This window comes from Dermacentor variabilis, chromosome 6, assembly GCF_050947875.1.
Source record: "Dermacentor variabilis isolate Ectoservices chromosome 6, ASM5094787v1, whole genome shotgun sequence".
NCBI lineage: Eukaryota > Metazoa > Arthropoda > Arachnida > Ixodida > Ixodidae > Dermacentor > Dermacentor variabilis.
Window position 1 is genome coordinate 17,094,884 of NC_134573.1, and position 27,226 is coordinate 17,122,109.

Below are 27,226 nucleotides of genomic sequence, written 5' to 3' on the forward strand. Positions count from 1 at the left end.
CAGTCGTCGAATGTTCCAGACTAATTGTTGGGAACCGCGTGCCTTCCAAAAAGTTCTACACCATTCGCGTCAGGCGATGAAATTGGATAACACAAGGTTCGGCAACAACAGACAGCGGATAGAAGCATCGCTAACTTTCCAGAAACTTCGGATGCATGCAGGCGCGTCCCACGCTGTGCGATAACATTTGCTAGGCGGCGAAACGTGGTCGCCCGATAAAGATAAGTACACGTGTCAGTATTATGCCTGTGCATCAGCCACATGAGAGCCATAAAATTACATTGCTTCGGGAGAAAAAAAAATTCGATGCTTGAAAGGTAGAGCGCCACCGTGAACCATTACCAGGAATCAGCAACGTATAAACGAAGCAGCACTGAACAGTGGCCTCCTGATAACAGCGTAGTAACCGCGAATCATTTGCAACATTGCATGGCAGCAGCACGTGGTGCAATGTTCTCATAGACTCGGGGCATGTGGCTATCGACAAGAATGCTTGAGCGACCCTTGTTTTTATGGAGGAAGGACATAGATGGTCGTTCCAAATTGTGGAAATGGATGTAATGCATATGGTGCCGCACAGACAATTGCATAAAAATGAGTGTGCCACTGTCATGGCATCCGATATCCCACCGGCAAATGCACCAGTGCATGTCCCGTACCGTGCTATTTGTCCTATACACCTCCAAAAGTATAGGTATGTGCACATGGTAGCAAAGCTTCCACAGAAGCGCATATGTCCTGCGAGGGTGGCTTGTGGAGCGACGGCAGCGCCATCCACATGTTGCGGGGCCAACTTTTCGGAGGGAAAAAAATAATGTTTGCCGTTCCAGGCTTGTTCTGCTCAGATCACACTGCATTTACTACATACACAGAGCACACAGCAGTATAAATGAAGCGCAAGCAAGTGAGAATGTTTGGCACAATCCAACACCAATTGATTACTGACCCATCTGTATTTATAGCCCTCATTCTATAATGGCAGCAATTACACCAGTGTGCCTTAAGAGTTATGCATTAATTCAGAGCAATAGGTTCACCCATACTTTGAACTAAAAACCACATGTATAAACCCTTAGTACCTACACGCATCTGTTATTTCAGTGTCAAAATAAAATCGATGCCACATTGAAATAATTTACAAAAACAGCACTTTTATCTTAACTAACACAGCATGCGTGCCACTCGTAGTTTTTATATTGTTCTGAATACATGACTAATATCTGTTATTTAGGGAAAATGCAGTTGAAAAATAAGGTTACTGACCAAATTTGACATGGTTAATATTAAAAATAATCCCGTTACTTATTATGGTGACCCTTAAAAGGGTTTCGACAAGATTACAGTGTTAAATATAGTAATACTGTCGCAGCATATCTCAGCACGCATTGCCATGAGCAAACTGTGAAACGCCTGCACAGTTTCTTTCTCAGAGTTATTCGTGGATGGAAGCAAGCAGTCTGACTTCACATTTTTCTATTCTAATGACATTGCTTGTACTTTTTCAAATGTTTCAATTGGTGACTTAACGTATGCATAATTTTCACCAACTGGTGTTTTGCCTCGCGAGATGTAGTCGCGCTTCATTCGCAACACAATATTTGATGTCACTGCTCATTGGTTTGGATCCGCATTTCAGCCTCACTTTCATGACTATGTGAATTGACTTTGCACCTCCTCTTTGTGCCTTGAAAGTAGAGTGATTGACATTGAAAGTAAAGGGAGTGACATTGTTAGCATTTTCGAAATCTGCATGCGGCGGTTGCTCGCTCATCTCGAAAGCCGTGTCATCATCGCGGTTAGACTGGAGTGAAGCATGCGCTGCCGTGCGTCCACTTTGGTTACGCTTCCATGCTTTGGTACTTCGTGCACGCCCTCTTTCTACCTTGACTGGTTTCGAACTGTCCTTTTTTTAAGACTGTGGCAATTAAAAAAAACATTACTAATTATATCTGGAAGCAGTGTCAATAGTCAGGGTTGTGAAATTGTAAATGCACTGAAATGTGGTCATTATAACCAATAAATTGTTATATCTGGTATTGTTGTAAGTAGGTTGACCGCATATAAATAAGAAACAAAAATGGGCCTAGAACAGACCCCTGGGACAATCCCAGGACGATCAAAGCCATTACCATGCACATATCGAGAATGGTTCGACAGGAAGCACTGCATCCAGCTTAAAAGATTAGGATCTGTAATCAGTTTTTGACATCTTTTTTTAAAAAGGAGACCTTACGAGACTGTATCGAATGTCTTTGCCGAGTCTGAAAAATATACAGTTCATAACCATTTTTCTTATGGACTGCTGCAACCAAGTTGACAGTAAAGAAAATTTCTTGTGATTTGAAAGGGCTAAACTTTACGAAGCCATGCTGACATGAAGGAAAATATTAGTTAGGTTCAAGAAAAGACATGATGTTGGAATGTATAATATGTTCAAGAAGTTTGCAAGGTATGCTTGTTAACGATATTGGTCTGTGCTAAAGGGGTGAATGTGAGTTACCTGACTTATGCATTGAAATCCTTCTCTTCATTCCAGTCGCTTGGTAATGACCAAGCTTGCAATGACTGCGGAAAGAAATTTCTTAATGTAATGTAACCACTTTACTGGTCTCCATGCCAACCTGGTGCACGCTAGCTGATTTGCACAGCACCTACTGAGATGTACTGTGTGAATTAGCCAGCAGCCGGCTGCGGCTAATTCATTGAATTATTCCCACAGAGCATGCTTGTATGGGGTGGTGACCTGTATGCTAATGATCATGTTCATAACTCCAGAGAAGATGAGTAAACATTGCACTTTATATTTTTACATATGTTTCGACAATGCATGACACACAGCTATACTAACCCTAGGCAATTGTTGATAAATATTTGGCATAGCTTGCAGTCTTCTCTACACTTGAAACTTATATATTTGATTATTATACTACTATATATTGTCACAGACAAAACCACAAAAGACTTCAATCGACACTCTAGATCTTTTTATGAAGCTGTCCTGGCACCTTTGTCGTCGTCTTCTTCTGGGAGCAACCCAACATGCCTAGCATGCTGCACCAGACTGCACCGAGTGGCTGTCAGTTGTGTCAAGGTTGTGGCATTACCCCCCTCCCTAGAAGCATCGTCTTGAGGCGGAACATTTATGCACTGGAGATTGCAACAGTGATACTGCTAAGGAAGACGTAGATGGTGAGAGAGGTGTAGAGCTTTGCGGTCAGCGGGAGTAGTATAGCTTCAACCTAGAGACGTGAATGACATCAGACAGGCGTGGGTGTCGGGGACGGCGAGTGGTGCCTTCTCCTTCAGGAATCACTTCGTATGCGACGTCGCCAAGTTGTTGAACGATGCTATAAGGTTCAAAGTAGTGGCGCGAAAGTTTCTCTGACCGACCACGCTGGCGGATCGGTGTCCACACCCATACTTTGTCACCGGGTTAATATGTGACGTCTCAGTGACGAAGATTGGAGCGGTCGGCGTCGCTGTGTTGTTGGTAGTGGATATGCATTCGTGCGAGCTGGCACGCCTTTTCGGCACATCGAGCGAATTCGGCAGCATCAGTGACCACATTAGAACAGTGGGTGGGTAGAAGCATTTTATCCAACGTTGTTACAGCTTCCCAGCCATGCACCAAGCAAAAATAGGTGAAGCCGGTAGTTTCATGAACAGCAGTATTATATGCAAAAGTAACATATGGGAGAACGTTGTCCCACTTTTTGTGGTCAACGTTAACATACATGGAAATCATATCAGCAATCGTTTTGTTGTGAGCCCATTCACCTGGGGCTGGTAAGCAGTGGCTTTGCGGTGAACTGTGCCACTGAGGTGCATGATATCTTCTGGTGAGCTGCACTGTAAATGCTGTGCCCCGGTTGGTTATAACCACTGTTGAAGCACCGTGGCGAAGCACGACGCCATGTACAAAGAATGTCGCAATATCATTAGCAGTGCCTCAAGGGGGAGCTCGAGTTTCAATGTAAAGTGTAATCCAATGGTTACTAGCCTTCGACGTGGGGAATGGTCCAAGCATATCTATGCCAACCTGCTGAAAAGGGATCCACGGAGGATAAACGGGATGGAGAAGTCCAGCAGGATGCGCGAGGGGTGTCTTGCGTCTCTGGCAGTCGCAGCATGTCTTCACGTGTTGCTTTACGTCACGGCGAAGGTTAGGCCAGAAGTACTTTTGGCGTATGCATGAAAACGTCCATGCGAATCCCAAGTGGCTGAAAGGTGGCTCGTTGTGAGAGTCCCGCAGGATGTCGTCACATAGTGTGGACAGCACTAAAAGGAGGCAGGCGGTTGCAGTCGAGTGGAAACCCAATTTGTAGAGGACGCCATCGCAAAGAAAAAACGATAACTTGTGGACGAACATACGAGGCGGCTCTGGTAGACGGTTCTCAACATAGTCGATGAGAGTCCAGAGTTCTGAATCATCGCGCTGTTGCTTGCTGATGTCTGATACTGTGATAATGGAAAGAAATGCGTCCTCTTCATCAACATCGAATGGCGACGCTTGAAGTGGAGCACACGACAGGCAGTTGGCGTCGGTGTGTTTACGTCCGGACTTGAACACTATCATCATATGGTATTCTTGCAAGTGAAGACTCCAGCGTGCAAGACAGCCAGATAGATCCTTCAGATTGGCGAGCCAGCACAATGAATGGTGATCTGTCACAACTCGAAACGATCGGCCATACAAATATGGTCGGAACTTAGCAGTTGCCCACACAAACAGCCAAGCATTCCTTCTCCATAGTGCAATAGTCCCTTTTAGCTGGAGACAAAGTGCAGCTTGCGTACACAATGACACGCTCGGCTCCATCTTGCCACAGTACGAGGACGGCACCAAGGCCCCACGTTGCCGGCATCTGTGTGCAACTTGGTGTCACTGTCTTCGTCAAAGTGTCCTAGTACTGGAGGTGCGTGCAGACGTTTCTGGAGTTCACAGAAGACCTCTTGTTGGTCCTGCTCCCAGACAAACGGAACATTATCCTTTGTTAACTGTTGCAAAGGTTCGGCTATCCTTGAAAAGTTAGCCACGAAGTGTCTATAATATGCACAAAGCCTTAGAAAATGGCAGAGTTCGTGTTTGTTCGAAGGTGTTGGAAACAAAGCAACAGCAATAGTTTTGTCGGGGTCTGGGGTCATTTTGTCAATGCCTTTGTAGCTGATGACATGGCCTAAAAATTTGAGTTGGTCTTATCTGAAATGGTATTTTTCAGGCTTTAAAGGCAGGCCAGCAGTACGAATTGTGTCAAGAACCGCTTGTAAGCGCTGGAGGTGTTGCTCAAAAGTCTCTGAAAACAAAATGATATCATTTAAATTGACAAGGCATGACTGCCACTTGAGACCTGATAGAACCGTGTCCATCATGCGCTGAAAAGTAGCAGCGCAGAGCACAATTCGAAAGGAAGGACCTTGAATTCGTAGAGTCTGTCAGGCATAATAAATGTGGTTTTCTCACGGTCACGGTCATCAACCTCGATTTACCAGTAGCCGCTGCGAAGGTCCATCGATGAGAAGTATCGGGCACGTCGAAGGTGGTCCAAAGAATCATCGATGCGGGGAAGGGGATAAACGTTGTTAAGCTTACTATAGTCAACGCAAAAATGCATTGTACTGTCTTTCTTTTTCACCAGAACCACAGGTGATGCCCCTGGACTGGTGAAGGGCTGTATGATGTCGTCGGTAAGCTCTTGTGAGACTTGGTTTCACATAGCGTCTTGCTCTTTCCGAGAAACACAGTAGGCACGTTGGCGCACAGGTCTTTCATTAAGATTTGTAATAATTCTGTGTTTTGTAATAGATTTTGGTTGACCTTCGATGTTGAAGCGAGATAGTCCTCAAAAGACTGTAAAAGGCTTCGAATGCTAGCTTGTTGCTCACCTGATAATTTTGAGTTCATATCAATTTTGCTGTTGGCTGGTACGTCACAGTTAGAATCTCCAACATTGTGTCCTACAGTTAAACTAGCAGGAGAGTCACAGACTGGCTGCAAATAGGCGATGGCAGTTGATGGGGCGAAGTGCTGGAATTCACGACTGAAATTTGTCACGAAAATCTGAGCAGTCCGTAACGACAGCTGCAAGATGCTGCGAGCTAAGCAAACCTGTTGAGCCAACAAGACTGACAGGTTGCCTTCAACTATTCCGAGATGGGGAGGATCATCGTCTGCTTCTACGGTGATCAAGGTAGTACTCCGTGGTCGTAAAGTAGCGCAGTCACCCGAAACACGTAACACCGTGGACTGTGAGTGATAGTCGCTCGAATGAGTTGCGTGTTTGCTGGAAAAAGTGACACGCAACTCGCAAAGGTTTATGATTGTGCCGTACTCCCAGAGAAAGTCCATGCCGAGTATGACCTGCCTAGAGCACTCTGCCAGCATAAAAAATGAACTGACAAATGTGGCCTCATGAATTTGTACCCTCGCTGTGCATTTGCCGATCGGCGTGAGAACATGACTGCCGGCTGTACGGAACTTATGTCCTGGCCACAGTGTCGACACCTTGCGAAGTGCGGTAGCCAGTTGTCCGCTCATAGCAGAATAATCAGCACCAGTGTCGACAAGAGCGGTTACCGGTTGGTTATCTACAGAAATGAGTATATCAGCTGAAACAGGTTCACGGTTTTCAAAGGAAGGGGCCAAAGGTACGCAGTTGTCATTGTCGTCATCGTTATTGTCGTTGTTGTTGGTGTGTCGCAGCGGAGGATCTTTCGAAGTGCGTCGGACGGTGGCCCCATCCCCAGAGGTCACTGTTCTTAGTTTCCTCGACTTGGGCTTATGGGCCGGTTGCCCACGTAAGCAGAGAACGTAGTGTAGCTGCTAGGTGACGCCGGTCGTTGAGGAGATGGTGATTGTGACTGGCACCTCTGCGGAGATGGAGATCGGGTCGTTGGCAGGGACTGTTCAAACGGTGGGAACTGCTTGTACGGCAATGATTGTTGACTGGCCAGATATTGCTGGATTTCTCTTGGGCACTCTCCATCACGTGGGTGACAAGTGCTAGGGTGATAGCCCTGCACTCCTATTCTTTGGTAGTAGCAGGCACGCTACAAGCAGCCCGCTTCGCCACAGTGGAAGCAGAGTGGCTGATAGTCAGGTGTGCGCCACACATGTGTCTTTCGCGTATTGATTCGGGGGCTCGGAGACTCATGCATATTTGTATGTGAAGCTTGGCCCTGGAAGTGGCACAGTGGTTCTTCAGGAGAAGGCGGGTTACGGTGGCTCACGGGCTGCGCAGGTAGCCTCACTGCTTGCGTATAAGTCAGTACGGGGGCGTCATCAGGTCTGGTGTGCATGAGTGGCTGTGTCGCCTGGCGGACTTCTTCGCAGACAATATCTGTGAGGGATGTTACGGTCAGCTGAAATCGCACTTCCTGTAGTCAATCGAGCTCCTCACACACGACACTACGCACAAGCTCTTGAAGCGCATCGTTGTCACAGGGCAATAAGAGCGAAGATGCTGATCCCAGGCTGATCTGGCGATCGTAGACTGAGGAGCGTTGCTGAACGGCTCGCTCCATTGTTGTCACTTCACTGACGAACTCAGGAACTGTAGCTGGAGGCCTTTGCATCAGTCTAGCAAACAGCTGCTCTTTCACTGCACGCATCAGCAGGTGGACCTTCTTTGCTTCTGTAATGCCAGGGTCAGCATGCTTGAAAAGCTGCGACAACTCTACGAACATGGCTACGCTTTCGTTCGGCTTTTGAACCTTACTCTGAAGGGCTTACTCTGCTCGCTTTTTTCTCGCGGGACTGCTGTATGTATCGCGTATCTTCTGTCGAAATTCTTGGCAGGTGGTGATGGATGGCTCGTGGTTAGCGAACTATGTTCGGGCAGAGTCCTCTAGGGCGAAGTACACGTTCCTTAACTTTTTCTGTTCATCCCAATAATTGACGTTGGCCACACGATCGAAGTCATCGAGCCAGTCTTCCACATCCTCAAAAGGCTCACCATGGAACGGCCGCGGCCAGCGACGCAGGAGGCTGTCCCGTACCATATGTCTCCTGTGTCTGGCTTGCGGCTGTGGTCAACATCCTTGGCAGATCTTGCAGGCCGTATTCCAGAGGCAGTCTTTGAAGCAGTCGGCTTTTGTGTAAGTTGTCCGCTTCCTAGTTCCTGGGGGTCACAGTATATAGATGCCTACCCAGCAACTCCACCAGTTTGTCACATACAAGACCACAAAAGACTTCGGTCGATGCTATAGGTCTTCTTATGAAGCTGTACTGGCACCTTCGTCATTGTCTTCTTCTATGAGCAACCAAACATGCCTAGCATGTTGCACCGGATTGCACCGAGTGGCTGTAAATTGTGTCAAGGTCATGGCAATGTACTTGAAAACGTCTGCTTAAGTCGCTTAAGGCAAGTACATCTTATTAGAATTCTGTTACTTGAAGTTGTCTATGCTTTATTGCATAAGTGCATCACGTGCGATAAACTTCTTTGTTTGTTGGCAGGATAATCAGATAATTATGAAGACAGCATGTTCGAAGTGCTGGCAAACACACTCAGAAGAATGTAGCTTCTTTTTCTCTTTCTGAGCTTCACATTCTACATGGTGCCAGTTCTCTACAATGTGTAGAAAGAGGGGTTAACCGAGAGGCCCGATTTTTATAAGTCATATCATAAGAAGCCAACAAACACTGACACCAAGGACAACATAGGGGAAATTACTTGTGCTTAATAAATGAAACAAAGAAACGATAAATGAATGGAAATGAAAGTAGATGAAAAAACAACATGCCGCAGGTGGGGACAATCCCACAACCTTCGCATTCCATGTGCGATGCTCTACCAATTGAGCTACCGCGGTGCCGTTTCCCCATCCACTTTCTTGGGTATTTATCTTTCCTAGTAGAACCCTGGAAGTGTTAGCCAGTGCCACCACTCACAGACCTTGGTGGCGGATGTGTAACATCCTTTCTGCCGCAGGTGTCATGAGGACGTGATCTTTTGGGGTGAAGGCAACTAGTCAATAAACTCACACATGCTACCTTGAAGGCATCAATGTTGCCGGATTCGAGACCCTCGTTATGTAATAAACAAGAAGAAAGGCGGGTTCACCAAGGGGCCCGATTTTTATTAGTCATATCATAAGAAGCCAACAAACACTGACACGAAGGACAACATAGGGGAAATTACTTTTACTTACTAATTGAATTATTAAAGAGATGATAAATAATGGCAATGAAAGTAGATGAAAAAACAACTTGCCGCAGGTGGGGAACGATCCCACGTCTTTGAATTACATGTGCGATGCTCTAACCAATTGAGCTACCACGGTGCCATTTCCCCATTCACTTTTTGGGGGTATTTATGTTTTTACTACTAGAACTAACCTTGGGAGTGTTGGCCAGCGCCACCACTCACAGACCTTGGCGGCGGATGTGGAACATCTTTTCTGCCGCAGGCATCACGAGAATGTGATCTTTTTGGGTGAAGGCAACTGGTCATGTGAAGGTTGTGGGATCGTTCCCCACCTGCGGCAAGTTGTTTTTTCATCCACTTTCATTTCCATTAATTTATCGTTTCTTTATTTCATTTATTAAGCAGAAGTAATTTCCCTTATGTTGTCCTTGGTGTCAGTGTTTGTTGGCTTCTTATGATATTCTCTACAATGTAACACAATAAATACAACAGGTGCTGTTTACAAGTTCTCTAATGCATTGATTCTGTCCATGCTGACCACAGGAAAAAAAAAAATCTTAAGAGTTGTAAAGACATATACTTTGTGCACTTTATCTGTCTGTGTATTTATGTGCTCATTATAACTCGCGCTTGTCACGCCTGTCATTGGAAATGAGCATGCCAGACAACTCTGATCTAACTATGATAGTGTGCAGGTTACGGCCGTGATAATGTAGCAACTTCTGCCTTTGGTAGATTTACGGAAGTTCTTATACTCTGTGGCAACTGTAGCCACAGCAGCACAGAAGAGTGCCTTTTCTCTCTGCACATCTCACTTTTTGCTGCCAGACAACAACCAAACATTGCGTGAATGTTCGTAACATGCTCTTTGCTGCCACCTGCCTTAGATGGTGCCACCTGTCTTGAGCTGAACAGCAGTGCAGGAGGCCTATAATGGCAAGCGAAATTTTGAACACTGCACACTGCCACTTGATTTTTCAGACACGACACTGCAAACATACATACATGATTTTGGAGTGGAGACCGGAAACACAAAAGGGCTATCCAATTCTTTACTGTTTCTGAGTGTGAGGAGCTGATAAACAAAACCTTTTCTTGTCAAATAGACACGCTGTCGGCATCTGGGTTTCTGCCACATAACCAGAGTGCTGAATGCGAGACCCTTTTGAAACAATTAAAAGCGAGGTTTATGCCTCAATGAAAAGAGAAAACTAAGAAATGTCACCATTATCACTTGCACTCATAAAATATCGCACGGTCTAAAAAATGTAGGCTCTCGTTCTGGCATACAAGCTGTATTCAGTGCCCCACATAAACTTGGCCCTCTATGTTTCACGGTTCACAGAAAACTCTACTACAAGAAGTGTCGGGACGAGATAAATAAGAAATGCACTACAAAGCATAAGAACATATTCGTTCCATGTGTTAATGGGGTAGTATACCAAATTCCCACACTGTGCAGGCAAATATACGTTGGTCAGACAGGGCGATGTTTAAATGCACAACTTAGGGAGCATAAGAATAATTTGGGTGCAAATTACGGTTTGCATTTGGTCACACTGTAAGTCTTACAATCGTTTGCATTTGTTTGATCAAACCGTTGTTTTGTTTCGGCATAAGAACAATTTGGCACATGAAATAATAAAAGATTTTTTTTTTTTTTTCATTTTGAGTGTCAGCAATTTGTGCATTAATGTTCCTTGGTGGCTTCATTGCGGAAAGAGATGAATGTTCTAGGGACGAGTGAGGGTTGCATTTGTGGTTTAGTTATTATCACTTTTAACAGTTTGACGCCTGCACCTTGTGTCCTGTTTCATTTTTTCATTGGGCTTGATTATTTTTTAATATTCAAATGTAAGGAGCAGCCTTTGTTAAACTTTGTGATTGCACAGTTACTTCTATTTCCTTTATATACGTGTTCTTTCCTTCAATGAACTGTTAGTTGTGAGTAAGCGCTCATGTTGTCCTTTTCTTCGACTTCACATGTGCTTTTGGCACTCTCCTAGTGCATGGAATCATATGCTTGGGCTAGGCTGATGGTCGTAGTAGGGGACTATGGATTCATGCAAGGGCACCTCCGTGTCTGGAAAGTTTGCCAGCTGTGTATGTGTTTTGACCAGTGGATAGACTGAGCTTGGCAGGGTTGGGCCGCAGATGGCAAGCCGACGTGTTGATCCTGCATGATAACACTGATCACACCGTTGCATATTTGCGGTGATGCAGAGTCCGCGTACGTAAATTTTTGTTCCCTCTTTGCCTTGTATCGGCACAGCAAGCTGCCGATTGGTGATCCTCGGGAGATCCTTTGGTTTGGAGGCACATTTCTATTGCGGGAACTTGACTGCTATTTTTTTGCCATTAATGAGTATTGGATATAACAAAGGTATTTTCATGTCCGATTTGGCTTCGTTATAACGAGGTTCGACTGCACAGCCTTTGAGTCGAAAGGTTTATTTAATTGGCTACATTGTTATGATTTGTAGCTATGGTGTGACCACAGTGCAATATATTACACAAGAGATTACATTGAATAGTTGCCTTATTTTTCTGCACATCATTGCACTTATACCATCATTGCCAGGCATACAAAGCAGCGCTTTGTGCCTTTTTGTTTTTGAACATTTTTCATACCACTTTGATTACACAAAACGTGACAAACTCAGCCAGCAGGCTTTGTGGGAAAGCCAACCTCTGAATAGGAGAAAGGGTTAGCGTGAGCAACAAGAATGGTGTGAAAAGGTGCAGCAGGCCTGATCCACTATATTGATGTATGTCCATCATTCTGCAAATGCCTTGGCATGCAGCTGCGCCTTTGAGCGTTGGCTCAGACTAGTAGTCGATTATGTTCCATGCTTGGGTGACAAGGTACTCATTCATGTTTTTTGCACTGCTTTCAGTGCAAAGCAATGCAACATTCCTTGTCGCATGCACCAGTGGTCCTGCATCACAAAAACAAATTGCCCGTTATACTGCACCACACTACATTCTAAACCCATTGGTACAGTTTCATCACACAGTACTCACATTACAATCATAATGTGATATACACACCATGTGTCCTGACAAGCGCTGTCTTTGGTTGTTAAATGTAGAGGATTCAGGACAAAAGGCTCAAGTTTCACAGCAGTGGCAGACATCAGCGTTTGTGATAATTGCCAATACGCCTAGTAAAAAAATTTCAGTGAATAATATTTTTGGTGCTCAAAGTGGACCATTTGCAAAAATATTCTGCACATGTAGAAGAAAAGTATTTTCTAACCAAAATGCTCTTGACCACAGACTGTGCAATAAACTATTGTTACCATTCAACAGCTTTCTTTGCCTTTTCTACTGCCAAACTCTCTTACTCTGTGAGGATTCAGCAGTAGTAAAGGCTGTTGAATACCTGCAATGTATTCCCTCTTGGTGGCTAGATTTGGGGGAGCTATGATGATGTAATATTGGAGAAATTATTGGAAAGCCCTTGTGCTTGCACTTCCTTCTCTTGGGGACCACACTGAGAGGGAGAGATGTAGTCTTGCGTTGACGAGAGCTGTTGGTTGAGAGATAGCTTTGAGAGGCACCTGACTTAGTTTTTTGCAGATGGTCTAATAGACCTATCTCTGTGCAAATGGCCTAATCAAGCTTTTTCTGTGAATAGAAAAAGAAATGGTATCTTCAATCATTATTTGACACAGAACTATGAACAAGGAAGGAGGCTGGAAGGGGGCTGGAAAGCAAGGCAAAGTGCACGAAGAGGCCTAGTTCAGTACAGATAACAGTGGGGATAAGCCTTGTTTTCCAACCAGATTTTCTAGTAAGTAAATGGGCTGCTGCACGAAACGGTGCATGCATTGTTTTGCAAGTCATCTATTCCTTTTTTAATTAATGACCTTAGTGGGCAGAGCCTATTCTTTTCCTAGAAACTTTGGGACGAGCACAAGTTTCTTGACATATGGGATAGATGTATGTAAATGCCTACTGTCTCTTAACATTTTCTGTATGTGCACCTACAGTAAACCCTGGTTAATTCGAACTCTTATAATCTCAATGTATCGGTCAATTCTAAACTTCTTTCCTGGCTTGGTGTCAACGTTATGTATTTTTCACCTCCTATCTCGAAATCTCAGCTGCGAAAATGTCGGGAAAAAGTTATTATTCAAAGGTTTTCCATATTTTGTGTGCAGTTGTGATATCGCCAAAAAGTTGCAGGACCATAAGTTTGTAGCGAATTCCGCCTCATTCTATGCCGCTCATATCATCCACTATTCCTGACTGGCTGCGATCTCATCAATAATGCAAGCAGAGTGTCTCTCTGACCCCTGATAAAGCGTGATAAGTGCAGGCTGGTACACGTGACCTCCATAGCATGCATGCTCATGTGTGCACAGAGCGTCATCAGTGTGCTTACTTGCCATGCTCTGTGTTTCTATGTTTGTGGATCCATGCTCTTTGCCAGCTGCAACGAATGTTTGGTACCGTATTTACTCGAATCTAGGCTGATGTTTTTTTTTTTCGAGGAGACGATGTGCAAAAGTGGAGGGGTTGGCTTAGATCCAAGTACCATGGTTTGACCGCTAAAGGCCCGGCCGCGCTAGCGGCATAATGTCTTGCCATGCACCGATCTCAGCCTGCCATGTGCAGGCAAGGAGAGCAGACGGCGGAGGAGAGAGTAGGTGGTGGTACTTTTCTTATATAGGGAATTTAGCCGGCAAGGGTGGATTGTGTCACGGGATTACGGCGCCGGTGATTGCCACGCACTTTGACACTCCCTTCTCTCTTCTTCCCGCGTGGCGCGGGCACGGAGTTGGAAGTTTTCTGAAAGCGATCGTTCAGTGCAGTCGTGTTGGTTGAGTTTGGGAAGTGTCGCACCTTAAACACGTGCTCAGGAAATGCCTGCGCCATCTGTGCTTTAGAAGCGATGGCACCAACCAAGCGGTGCTCCTACAGTGCGGCCTTTAAGCGAAAGGTCACTTTGCATGCGGAGAAAACTTGGAACCTGCAAGCGCAGCGCAAGTTTGGCGTGCACGAAAAGAATGTGCGACGATGGTGCAAACAATGGATCGAACTGTTCAGCTGTGCAGCAACCTGCTTGGCATTCACTGGACCAAAAACGGGCCGACACCATGAGGTGGAAGAAGTTGTCGCCGATTTTATCACGGAACAAAGGGAAGTGGGAATGCCCGTGACGACAGAGATTATCTTGGCGAAAGCCAGGGAAGTTTCCAACGTGTAGGGTGTCGCACAAGCCAATTTTAAAGCAAGCAGGGGCTGGGCAATGCGCTTTATAAAGCGGTTCGGGTTCAGCCTGAGATGACGTCTGTGTGCCAGAAGCTGCCTGCTGACTTCGAGGAGAACCTTGGCAAGTTTCAGTGCTACGTGATGGACAAACGGCGGGAAAAAGGTTACCAACTGGGGCAAATTGCAAACGCCGACCAGACCTTGGTGTTCTTCGACATGCCAATGGCACGCTCCATGAACAAAAAGGGTGCGAAGGAAGTCAAACTTAAGACAGCGGGTTATGAAAAGCAGCGAACGACAGTAATGTCATGCTGCACCGCGAATGGACAAAAACTCCGCTCATACATAATATTTAAGTGCAAGACTCTACCAGTGGGCAAGAAGTTCCCCTGAAATGTGGTTGTGCGTGTTCAAAGGTTGGATGTCCAGTGGTGTGATGGAGGACTGGGTGAGAACGTTTTGAGAACACCATCCAGGAGTCGCGTTGTGCAAGCAGTCACTTCTAGTCCTCGATTCCTACCGCGGCCATCTGACTGACAGCGTGAAGACCACGCTTTCTCGTGCTGGGACAGACATCGGCATAATCCCTGGTGGCATGACTAGCCAACTCCAACCGCTTGATGTCACCATTAATAAGCCCTTTGAAGATAGGCTTCGCAAGGACTACATCGACTGGCTCACGTCGGAAGAGCTCACCCTAGCCGGGCACATCAAGCGTGCTTCGCTTGGCCAGCTGGCGAACTGGATCGCTGCGGTGTGGAATGAAATTTCAGGTGAAACAATCATTGGCGCTTTCAAAAAGTGTTGTATTTTAAAGGCAATGGACGGAAGCAAGGATGATGCCCTCTGGGATGAACTCAGCAACAAAGAGGACAGCAATGTTGCCGATGATGATGACGACGACGAATAAACTTTATGCGTGCGTGCCTGTCAAGTGTGCGCTTATGCAGTAAAAATTCTGGGTTTTCTGCCGATGAAACTGAGTTTTTTTAATTCGGCCTACATTCTAGGTAAGTTTTTTTTTTTCTGGCTTCGGACTTTGGGGGGGGGGGGGGGGGAGTTGGCTTAAAATAGGAGTCGGCCTAGATTCGAGTAAGTATGTTATGTCTTTAGAATTTCTTGAAATAACAAGTCCAGGGTCGCAATTTTGTTATGATGTCTTTTCCCTTGCTGTTTCTTCTTGCGCTTGATCGGTGGTCATAGTGACACTCTGCCCATGCTATCAGTGGGATGAGCCAGCCAGCTGAGAATGGTGGGTGAAAGAAGCATATAATTGAGTGGAAGACATGGCTGCAAAATCGTGGCCCAGGTGCAGCAATCTCAGTCGATTACATTTTTGGATACGAGCATTTTCACAATATTTCATGTCGCTAGGCTTTGGACACGTCGGTGCCTATATGCTGCCTACATGCAAGTCTTTGCTTGGTTCTGTGCCTAGATAACTGTTGCCTGTAGACACCCAACGTATCAGGTGCCGTGTCTCACAGTGTCTTGCAAAAGTAATCTAGCAAAAATACAACTCTTGGCGTATTCAGCTTTTGTGAGAGATTTAGCGGTTGCTGGCACCTATTTCGAAAGGCCCTATGTGGTTGGTCTATGTGTGGTCAGGGGCATATATTTTCGTTAATTCGCTTATCTCGAAACTTCACTTATTTTGACATTTTTCTCAATTTCTGCAACTTCGAGTTAACAGGGTTGTACTGTATGGTCAAAAGTCCTCCATTGCAATAATTCATGGTTGCATTGTACTTTGTGCAAAGATGGCTCATGTTGAAGAATTCATTGAATGTTTGGGAAGTAGGCAGTGAAAGGCAGCTTTGCCCAAATGGTATTAGTGGGCTGACTGCTGTGAAGTTTTTTCCAGTGAATCTCAAAAGAGGCCCTTATTGTGATTTTGGTTGCTGGCAGTGTCCTGGACCATTGTCACATCACAGTGGTTTAGAAGCTTAACACATAAACAAGCACATGCATGCACATGCCACTATCTGCAGCTGTTCTCTCTATAGTGTTGCTCAAAGTATGTCTGTTTCTGTGGCCATGATGCCCGGATGCTGGGACAAGGTGTATAGGTCAATCATAAAAGTAAGAAAGTTTGTTGTTGCTCAATTACTGAAAGGTGTGGATACAGCAGCCGTTATTAGTGTGCTAGGGTAACTGTGTTTACATGTTAGTGATAAACTCAAAAGAGCCAGTGAAGAGAGTTGTCAAGAGCTTTGCTGTGCTAAATTTTGCGTGTGGTATTCTCCACGGCTTGGAGTGGGTGTGAATGACAGAAGCTGTGAACACAGTTTGTGGCAACGCTCTTCTCAGCCCCCTTTTATTTCAATTGGCCCTCACTGCCGGCGGTAATGTTTGTTTTATGTTGCTGTGGTGCAGCCTGGCAGCTGTGCCCTTTTTGTTAGCTCCACTTTTATTGTTTTTTCTTCTTCTCCTCCCCTTCAGATGCAAGGTTACAATAAAAATTATCATGGTTTCAAGAAGCCCGAGGTAAGAGTCCTCCTCCCAGCCAGTGTGAGTTCCCATCCCCGATTCCTTCCTCGTAGCTGACATCATCATCATCATTTCATCTCCCGCTTCTTGAAACCACAGGGACACAGGTGCTGTCGTGACAACTTGCATGACAGTGCTCCACAATCCTTTTGCCTTAGCAGCTGTGTTCATAGTCGCAGAGCCATACGTTGTGACCAAGCATCATGTTGTTTACAAACCATCCCTTTAGTTGCCTCAGCTACTCATTGTCACTAGAGGAATGCTGCTGATCAACAGTGCTCAGATGGTGTGAAGTCTCGCGGTGCCCACATGCTGCACAATACAGCAGTTTCTGCACTCTCTGATAGGGAAATTCACAGTGGTTTGTGATACCCCTGTATCATAATTATAGCATCTTGGCACTCCCTGCTTTGGTGGCAGCAGTGTGTGCATGGATTGCAATTTTGTTCTTGCGGTTGACTGTGGTTGTTCCAAAGCTGACAAACAGGCACATGGATTGTTGCATTGTAAGCAAGCCTGTGAACTAGCTGGAACGAACTTGCTGTACAGGTTAAACAGTAACATGGATGGAGCAGAGATTCTTAACACTTCCAGCTGACACATTCAAGTTCTAATCAATGCATGTCAAGGAAATCCTACTGTATTAGCCAGCAGTGTTGTTGCCATGCACAATGTTGCAGCCATGGTGAATGTTCAGAACAAACACATAGGAAACGAGATTGGCGCCGGCAGAGATGCCACTGAAGAAGAGCTGCGGCTGTTGGCTCGAAATGCTGAATTTCTTACCTCCTCTTCTCAGGAATTTCTTCTTTTTTTAAAGTTTTATCAGGCATTGACAGTCCGCAGTGCTGTGACAAGTGATCACAGTATGTGCATAATGAGTGGGTAGTGTAGTCGGTGTGAACTGCTTGGATCATCTAAACTCGAAGCCAGTGTAATATAGACTATGCCATATGCTACATAATGTTCTTACATGGTTAGTACTGAATATGCAAAGGGAGTAGCTTGATATGTTGAGTGCGTGAACAGCAGCTGACAGTCACTGGTTATTCAAGTTTTGAATTTGCAATGTGCTGCCCTCGACCTTGCTGTGTTTCTTGCATCACTTAAGGAGGATTTACTGTAGCGATAGCTTCAGCAGTGGTCTGCATGGTGAGGGAATTTAGGTGAGAACTGAGCATCGTGTGGCATTGAAATGTGTGAACAGCATAAATGGCATGAGAGTCCCTCGCAACATTCTAACAGGTTCTCATGTTTTTGATCAGTGAACAATTGTAACGCTTGTGCTTTGTGGTACACATACTGCCATTTTGGTCATCATAAGTGCACTAGGGAGAGCACAGAGAAGGCGTGGCAGAGTTTTTGCTGTCGAATTTGCTTTCTCTGTTTGTTTTCATACATGTGCCAATGCCATTCATTACATTAAGCCTCAGTGATAGTGTAGAGTGCTTATAATGTAGGTTACACTGCACCACTATAACAGATGCAGTAAATTCCCGCTACTGTCAGTGTCCAACTTTTCGGACTCCCTATGGGATCGAGAAAATGTCAAAAAAAAAAAAAAGAGTGAATTCATGCCTTTTACTGCCCCCAAGGACTCAGAGTGCTACATCCACATCCAAAATAGCTCTGAAAGCCTGCCAGTACACTTTAGGCATATTGGGGCTCATACTGTGACAGGGGATAGTGCATGCACGCGTGCATAGTTAAGAAATGCATACCGTGTATTGTAACAGTGGCACTTGGTATCGTGTAACCCCACTGTATTGCGGTGAAGTTAACTTTTGAGAATGGGCATCTTGCATTGCTTGACCCTTGCCATGCTTTAATAAAGAGAAAATGAGACGTCCACCCATACGTGGCAAATTGCAATTTGCCATGTTTGGGTGGATGTCTCACTTTCTCTTTATTAAATGCTTCTCTCCACCTTGTGGGCTTCCGCAGAACTATTACGTTTAACCCTTGCCATGCTTGCCATGCTTCGAAGCCATCGGTGAGGATGACAGAGGCGGAGTTGGTGCTATTGCTGAAAGCAACAAATTCTTTCAGTGAAAAACATGGTACTGAGCAGGAAGCTTGGTAGTGAATGTGGAAGCAGCTAGGCCTAGCATTGTCACGGGGGTGGCTATGCCAGTGGTCCAGCGTGCGAGAACACTGGTTTTAGGCTGCGAGGTTATCAAATTGGCGGCGATCATGACTTCGATTAATGTTATTTTGGTCCTGCTGTCACGGAAAAGGTCAGAAAAATTGGATGGCGAGGGTTTTCATTGTCCAAAATTTCTGATGTTCTTATACATGGCTCTCTCATGAAATAATTTGAATTATCATTCATGTCCGAAAAATCGGCCGTTGACTGTATTTGTGCTTTGTACTGTACTTTGTGCTGTGCCTGTATTCATGTACAATGAAGCTAAATGGGAAACCCTGCTTACTTCGTTACATTGCCCATTAGGTAGGGAAGGGTATTTAGTCACCAGTAAGCTGATGCAAAAGCTCACAGCACACCTCCAAATGACCATGAAAGATTATTTTCTGCTGTGTCTTCATGAGTGAGGTGACTGCTTTCTCTGGTGCAGCTGTCAACACTATTCCACAGGTGATTTGGGCCAGTTCAGTCATGATGGCGGTCAGCACACTATGCAAAACAAGGGGCAGCAGCGCCCTGTCCTCATTACATTCTTGATTTTTATTGTTCCTTGTTTTGCATAGTGCACTTACTGTCATCATGACTGCTTTAACTTCACCATCATTGTGGGAGCACAAGTAGTGGCTAAACAGCTCACACAGCATTTTGTAAGCCTGTTGGCAAAGTACGGCAAGCCTCCAGTTTTGTACAATGCACGTTTCTGTACTCAAGCGGACACTTATAAACAACCCATAAAAAAAGCTGTATTTCTTTACATTGACATCTAAGGCCAGGCGTTGCATGAAGTCAGAGGCTTGCAGCACTGCACAAGCATGTTCATGAAATGCTAAGCCAAGCGACAGCCGAGAACTTGAGCAGACATTGTATTTTGCACAGATCGGCACACTCTTGCTTATTCCCCACTGATTTCACAGACATGGGATAGAATGTGAGCGAGCGAGCAATAATAGGTGTGATTGGACGCGAGTATAAATGAGCATGAGTGCCAGTGTGAAGAGGAGTGAGCGGTGATCAACATATCAATGAGAATTGATGGCAATAAGTTTGAGTGGATGTGACTGTGAACATGAATGACTGTCAGTGAGTGCTGTTGAATGAGTGAACGAGAGTGTGGGCTTGAGTGAGTGGCAGTAATTGTGAACGAACGCAAGTGAGCATTGGTAAGCACGGGGGTGCGTGAGTGAGTGCCAGCAAGCGTGAGTGCACGTTCGCATGGGTGGGTGCCTACTTGCGGTGTGTTGTGATTATCCACATGATTTTCCATTCTTGTCATTCGTCACACCAAGTGTAAGGTCTTGGTGCAGTGCGGCTTCATCTGATCCAGTGGCAAAGGGAGGAAAAATCATACAATTCCAGTATGCGTCCTTGGCTGTGCACGTGCAGCAGCTTCATTGTGGCCTAGGTTACACGGTGCAGTGTGTGCCAAAGCATCCTTTTTTTAGATACGCAAACCATGCGCTGTTCTGTTCATGATCCATTGCAGCTTAGTGCACGACCTTTAACCAAACTGCTAAGTGCACAAGAGGGTGCGGGCATCTCCAGCATTGATAGAGCTTGATGCATGATGGCCACAGTCGAGTGCATCCGTTGCTGCCGACTTGGCAATGCAGACAGTTTGACAAGTTACTAGTGCAGTGATGTGCCCGAGATTCCGGCCTAATTGGTGCTAAATGATCAATAAATATTTGTTTTGAAGGAAAAAAAAGTTTTTGTTAGATCTGTCTGTCTGTCTGTCTGTCTTCGAGTGCATCCATTGCTGCCGACTTGGCAATGCAGACAGTTTTACAAGTTACTAGCGCAGTCATGTGCCTAAGACTCCGGCCTAATTGGTGCAAAATGATCAGCAAATATTTGTTTTGAAGGAAAAAAAAAATTCTGTTAGATCTGTGAGACGGACGGACGGACAGACAGACAGACAGTCTGTCTGTGGTCTGTCCGTCCGCCCGCTTATCCATCTATCTATCCATCTATCTTATCTATCTTTCTATCTATCTGTCTAAATAAAATTTTTGCCATAATAAAATGGCATTTGGCAATTCAAAGGGGAATTACATTTACTTCATTATACTATTATACTATTAGCTTTACTATGTCCGCACAGCCTTGAGCAATCGGAACGCACGTTTTCTGCGCTTGGCTGGCAGAGAAGGAAGGCTTTGTTCCGGCCACAAAGCCCTCCATGTTTCAGTAAGGTGCCTGGTGGTGGTCTCGTGCGGGCCCTGTCCTCTCGGTGAGCGCATATTCCCCTCATCTTTTCAAAAGTTCAATACTTACAAGCATTTGTCTCGCAAACCATACTTAGTTCAAGGGAATTTTCCACGTCTCAATAATTTCTCTTGTTGTATTCGAGTGCTGATTGCCGTGTTATCGGTTGTTAACGAAGCTTTCTCTCAGGTCTAAATATTTTAAGGCAGCTTGTTGTGTGCGTATCATGGCCACGCACACTTATATCGCCTCCCTTTTCTCTACTGCAGGTGCGCTTTAAAACCACGGCACTGCAATTATGCTTCAGAAACTTTCCTTTCCTTTCTTCTTCTCCTCCCTTAAACTGGCTCTCTTAACTACTACACGCAGAGACAAAGCAACAGCGCTCGCATTCGATCCCATAGATAAGATGAATATATATATATATATATATATATATATATAGAAAATTATCAGTCATAGCACTCGTAGTACAGCCCTCCGAGCCGTTCTTTTTTCGAAAGTATTCTTATTAGGGTGATTATAATTACATGAAGGTATTCGCCTTCGTGAGCAGCAGTCCTTGAGATAGTTACTCGGGCTAACTTCCCACGCTCCACGGGCTAGCTTCCCACGCTCCACGGGCGGCCATTTTTCCAAGAAAGTATGCCTTCCAACCACTCGGAATCAGCAAAAATCGACCATCGCGGGCAACATCAGTCCCCATCCAGGTAAGTATGAGGCTCGGGGCGCTTCAAAGTAACCTGGGGCCTGATGAACCAACCGACTGAGCTATCTTTCTGGGCAACATCCAAGGGTCACAAGTTCAAATCACCTGTTCTCTTCCTTTTTTTGTTTTCCTTCCTTTTTTTTCTTTTTTCTTCCCCCTTTTTAATGTATTTTCTTTTAGTTTATCACTGTACGGGAACCCTCCTAAAAAAAAATATATATATATATATATCCTCTATTATGTATGGCCACACATGTGCAGGTCATGAATACCAGGTTCTCTAGCTGAGTGCCATCCGTGCGGTCTAACCGAGCTCAGATTGGTCCACCTTGACTGATCAAATAAGGCACCACTGTAGGTTAAATGAGGCGTACAACTCCTGCGGCGGCGGTAGAGTATCCGCCTCGCGTGCAAGAGAACCGTGGTTCAAATCCCGGTGCCGCGCAATTCTTCACCGAAAAATACAAAAAAAAAAAACGTGCGTTGAGAAAATTGCACAAACAGGCCTGGAGTGCGGCCTGATCCCGGTGACCAGAACCGGTAACGCACTCTCTCACCAGAGCAGGATTGGCCACCCTGGTGCAGTACTTGGCCACAACCTCCTATATGAATACAACAATCAAACCCCGGCCCTCAGTCCCCAGCAGCCGCGAAGCAACTGACCATGGCGGCGGTCAGATCTGTGACGCAGCAGAGGGTGCTAAGAATACCTGGCTCCGGACAGGCCGCCATCGGAATCTGAACCTGGCAACGTTTAACGTTAGAATGTTATCTAGTGAGGCGAGTCTAGCAGTGTTATTGGAGGAATTAGAGCGTAGTAAATGGGATATGATGGGGCTCAGTGAGGTTAGGAGGACAAAAGAAGCATATACAGCGCTAAAAAGCGGGCACGTACTGTGCTACCGGGGCTTAGCGGAGAGACGAGAACTAGGAGTCGGATTCCTGATTAATAAGGATATAGCTGGTAACATACAGGAATTCTATAGCATTAACGAAAGGGTGGCAGGTCTTGTTGTGAAACTTAATAAGAGGTACAAATTGAAGGTAGTACAAGTCTACGCCCCTACATCCAGTCATGATGACTAGGAAGTCGAAAGCTTTTATGAAGACGTGGAATCGGCAATGGGTAAAGTCAAAACAAAATACACTATACTGATGGGCGACTTCAATGCCAAGGTACCTAGGCAAGAAGCAGGCTGGAGACAAGTCAGTGGGGGAATATGGTATAGGCTCTAGGAATAGCAGGGGAGAGTTATTAGTAGAGTTTGAAGAACAGAATAATATGCGGATAATGAATACCTTTTTCCGCAAGCGGGTTAGCCGAAAGTGGACGTGGAGGAGCCCGAATGGTGAGACTAGAAATGAAATCGACTTCATACTCTGCGCTAACCCTGGCATCATACAAGATGTGGACATGCTCGGCAAGGTGCGCTGCAGTGACCATAGGATGGTAAGAACTCGAATTAGCCTAGACCTGAGGAGGGAACGGAAGAAACTGGTACATAAGAAGCCGATCAATGAGTAAGTGGTAAAAGGGAAAATAGAGGAATTCTGGATCAAGCTACCGAAAAAGTATTCGGCTTTAACTCAGGAAGAGGACCTTAGTGTTGAAGCAATGAACGACAGTCTTATGGGCATCATTAAGGAGAGCGCAATAGAAGTCGATGGTAACGCCGTTAGACAGGAGACCAGTAAGCTATCGCAGGAGACGAAAGATCTGATCAAGAAACGCCAATGTATGAAAGCCTCTAACCCTACAGCTAGAATAGAACTGGCAGAGCTTTCTAAGTTAATCAACAAGCATAAGACAGCTGACATAAGGAACTATAATATGGATAGAATTGAACATGCTCTCAGGAACGGAGGAAGCCTAAAAGCAGTGAAGAAGAAACTAGGAATAGGCAAGAATCAAATGTATGCGTTAAGAGACAAAGCCAGCAATATCGTTACTAATATGGGTGAGATAGTTCAAGTGGCTGAGGAGTTCTATAGAGATTTATACAGTACCAGTAACACCCACGATGATAATGTGAGAGAGAATAGTCTAGAGGAACTTGAAATCCCACAAGTAACACCGGAAGAGGTAAAGAACGCCTTGGGAGCTATGCAAAGGGGGAAGGCAGCTGGGGAGGATCAGGTAACAGCAGATTTGTTGAAGGATGGTGGGAACACAGTTCTAGAAAGACTGGCCACCCTATATACACAATGCCTTATGACCTCGAACGTACTGGAATCTTGGAAGAACGCTAAAATAATCCTAATCCATGAGAAAGGGGACGCCAATGACTTGAAAAATTATAAACCGATCAGCTTACTGTCCGATGCCTACAAAGTATTTACTAAGGTAATCGCAAATGGAATCAGGAATACCTTAGACTTCTGTCAACCAAAGGACTAGGCAGGATTCCGTAAAGGCTACTCAACAATAGACCATATTCACACTATCAGTCAAGTGATAGAGAAATGTGCGGAATATAACCAACCCTTATATATAGCCTTCATTTATTACGAAAAAGCGTTTGATTCAGTTGAAACCTCAGCAGTCATGAAGGCATTACGGAATCAGGGTGTAGATGAGCTATATGTAAAAATACTGGAAGATATCTATAGCGGCTCCACAGCCACCATAGTCCTCCATAAAGAACGCCTCAAAATCCCAATAAAGAAAGGCGTCAGACAGGGAGATACATCTCTCCAATGCTATTCACAGCATGTTTACAGGAGGTATTCAGAGACCTGGTGTGGGAAGAATTGAGATAAAAGTAGATGGAGAATACCTTAGCAACTTGCGATTCGCTGATGATATTGGCTTGCTTAGCAACTCAGGAGACCAATTGCAATGCATGCTCACTGACCTGGAGAGGCAAAGCAGAAGGGTGGGTCTGAAAATTAATCTGCGGAAGACTAAAATAATGTTTAACAGTCTCGGAAGAGAACAGCAGTTTACGATAGGTAGTGAGGCACTGTAAGTGGTAAGGGAATACATCTACTTATGACAGGTAGTGACTGCGGATCCGGATCATGAGACTGAAATAATCAGAAGAATAAGAATGGGCTGGGGTGCGTTTGGCAGGCATTCTCAGATCATGAACAGCAGGTTGCCATTATCCCTCAAGAGAAACGTTTATAACAGCTGTGTCTTATCAGTACTCACGTACGGGGCAGAAACCTGGAGGCTTACGAAAAGGGTTCTCCTGAAATTGAGGATGACGCAACGAGCTATGGAAAGAAGAATGATGGGTGTAACGTTAAGGGATAAGAAAAGAGCAGATTGGGTGAGGGAACAAACGCGGGTAAATGACATCTTAGTTGAAATCAAGAAAAAGAAATGGGCATGGGCCTTACGTGTAATGAGGAGGGAAGATAACCGATGGTCATTAAGGGTTATGGACTGGATTCCAAGGGAAGGTAAGCGTAGCAGGGGGCGGCAGAAAGTTAGGTGGGCGGATGACATTAAGACGTTTGCAGGGACAACATGGCCACAATTAGTACATGACTGGGGTAGTTGGAGAAGTATGGGAGAGGCCTTTGCCCTGCAGTGGGCATAACCAGGCTGATGATGATGATGATGATGATGATGATGATGATGATTCATTAGTTTGTTGTAAACCGTGCTTGAACCAAATATTTTCAGGTCAGCAGGGTTCTTGGTGGGCCACAGTCTGTTGGTTTCATAAATTTGCAGGGTTCATATGATCCGTGGATAGCTGACAAGCAGATTCTATACCTGAAAATAGATTGTTTCATGTGAGCAAGGTGCTCTGCACATTCCTAGATTTTAATGCACTCACAAATCAAAGATATAGCTCACTTTTGTCATCTGCTCATTCCAATTGCTTTAGGCCCACAGAGCCAATAGCTGCATTTCGGCAAATTTAATCGACACAATGAGTGGATGTGTATTAGCAAATCTCACTTCCTTTACACAGACTTTACTTGCTGTACATCTTAAAACAGTATTGATTGTTGTGTGTTTTTCTCTCAGTGCTGTCCATAATGTGCCATGTTGACATCAAAACACCTAAACGTGGGCAAGACTTCAAATGTAGTTCACACGCAGAGCAGTTATTATCAAATGAAAGCATTATGTGGTTAACTAATGCAAAAAGAAGAGCAAAAATACATTCGTTGAAGAAAGTAGGCCGGAGTCCTCGTTATTCATGGCTGCAAATGATGCGTAGTGCTCCATCATCTGCTTTCTGCCTGAAAGCCATAGTCGTCCAACTATCCTCGAACTAAGCATGATTGTGAGAGAAATGGGTTCAGCTGCTTTCAAACTGCTTGACCACACTGCTCAGTCAAATTGAATATAGAAAAGCATCTTGGACAGTCCTCGGTAGTTCAGGGTGACAAATGGAAGAAGAGTCCTTATTTCAGCCACTTTATTACAACTCGGTCGCCTGTCTCCCTGTCGCCATTTAGCTGCTCAGACTGTTTTCTGTATGTGTTGTACATTGTGCATCCCACGGTGTGACACGTGCCAGTGAGCATGGGGCACTTCTGTGCTTGCTACTGGCCATGATATCTGAATGGAAACAAAGCACTGTAAAGGAATGTAGTGCTCCATAAAGGTCAAGGTCTTTTTCATTGCTGTTATTTAGAGATGACATCTTGCCACCATCTCTGTTTGATTACAGGCAAGTTGGAATGACTCGAGCTGGGCTGTTTTGTTTCTTCAATGTCATAGGCAGAAGTAGCACGTGGCAAAATGTTGTCCCATATTTGAAGCTCTGCATCCTCATATATTGAAATCTTGTCGGCAAGCATTCTATTCATTCAGGCCATTCGTTTGCAACTGGTTGTTACGAGTTAGTTTCACAATAAACTGCATTAAATGGGTAGTGGAAGCTACTTCTTCGTATGTTACGAAAACTTAAGGTGTACCATGCCATTATACTATGGTAATGATGAAAAATTGGCCCACTGCTCTAGTGATTCTGTTTCTTTTCTTCATTTTTAGAAAGTAGAGACAAGTTAGCATGCAGAGTCAGGTGGTTGATCGCTACTATGATCTGCCATTTTTCTGACATTGAGACAAGAAATGAGCAGAGTAAATTTATTGCCACTTGCTTCAATAGCACCTTTGGCAGCTGCATTGCTTGGAGAAGACCTGCTGTTTTGAGTGACAGTTTAATCCGCTGTTGACATTATTGACATGATCTGGCATAGTGCTGCACAAGAATTAACTTTGGGAAGCAATAGTTAACATGGGCTCTTGTCAAAATCCTACTAAATCATACGCTTAGTTAAGTTGCTTGCTGATGTGTCATCATAAAATGCTTCTAAGATTTCACCTCCCAGAGTTTATAC

The 27,226-nt window shown here is 44.9% G+C and overlaps 1 protein-coding gene across 9 annotated transcripts in view; it reads left to right on the forward strand.

The window, feature by feature from the left end:
- Positions 1-27,226, forward strand: part of Cdk8 (cyclin-dependent kinase 8) — a 368,498-nt gene that overhangs the window by 303,806 nt on the left and 37,466 nt on the right. For 6 of the 9 annotated variants that reach the window (XM_075694821.1, XM_075694827.1, XM_075694819.1 and 3 more), the window contains one exon: positions 16,809-16,877. The exons of 2 other annotated variants lie outside the window; for them this stretch is intronic. In XM_075694821.1, coding sequence (XP_075550936.1) covers positions 16,809-16,877 — 69 coding nt within the window. The remainder of the gene's footprint in view (positions 1-16,808; positions 16,878-27,226) is intronic. One more of the 9 variants, XM_075694822.1, reaches the window with a different exon arrangement.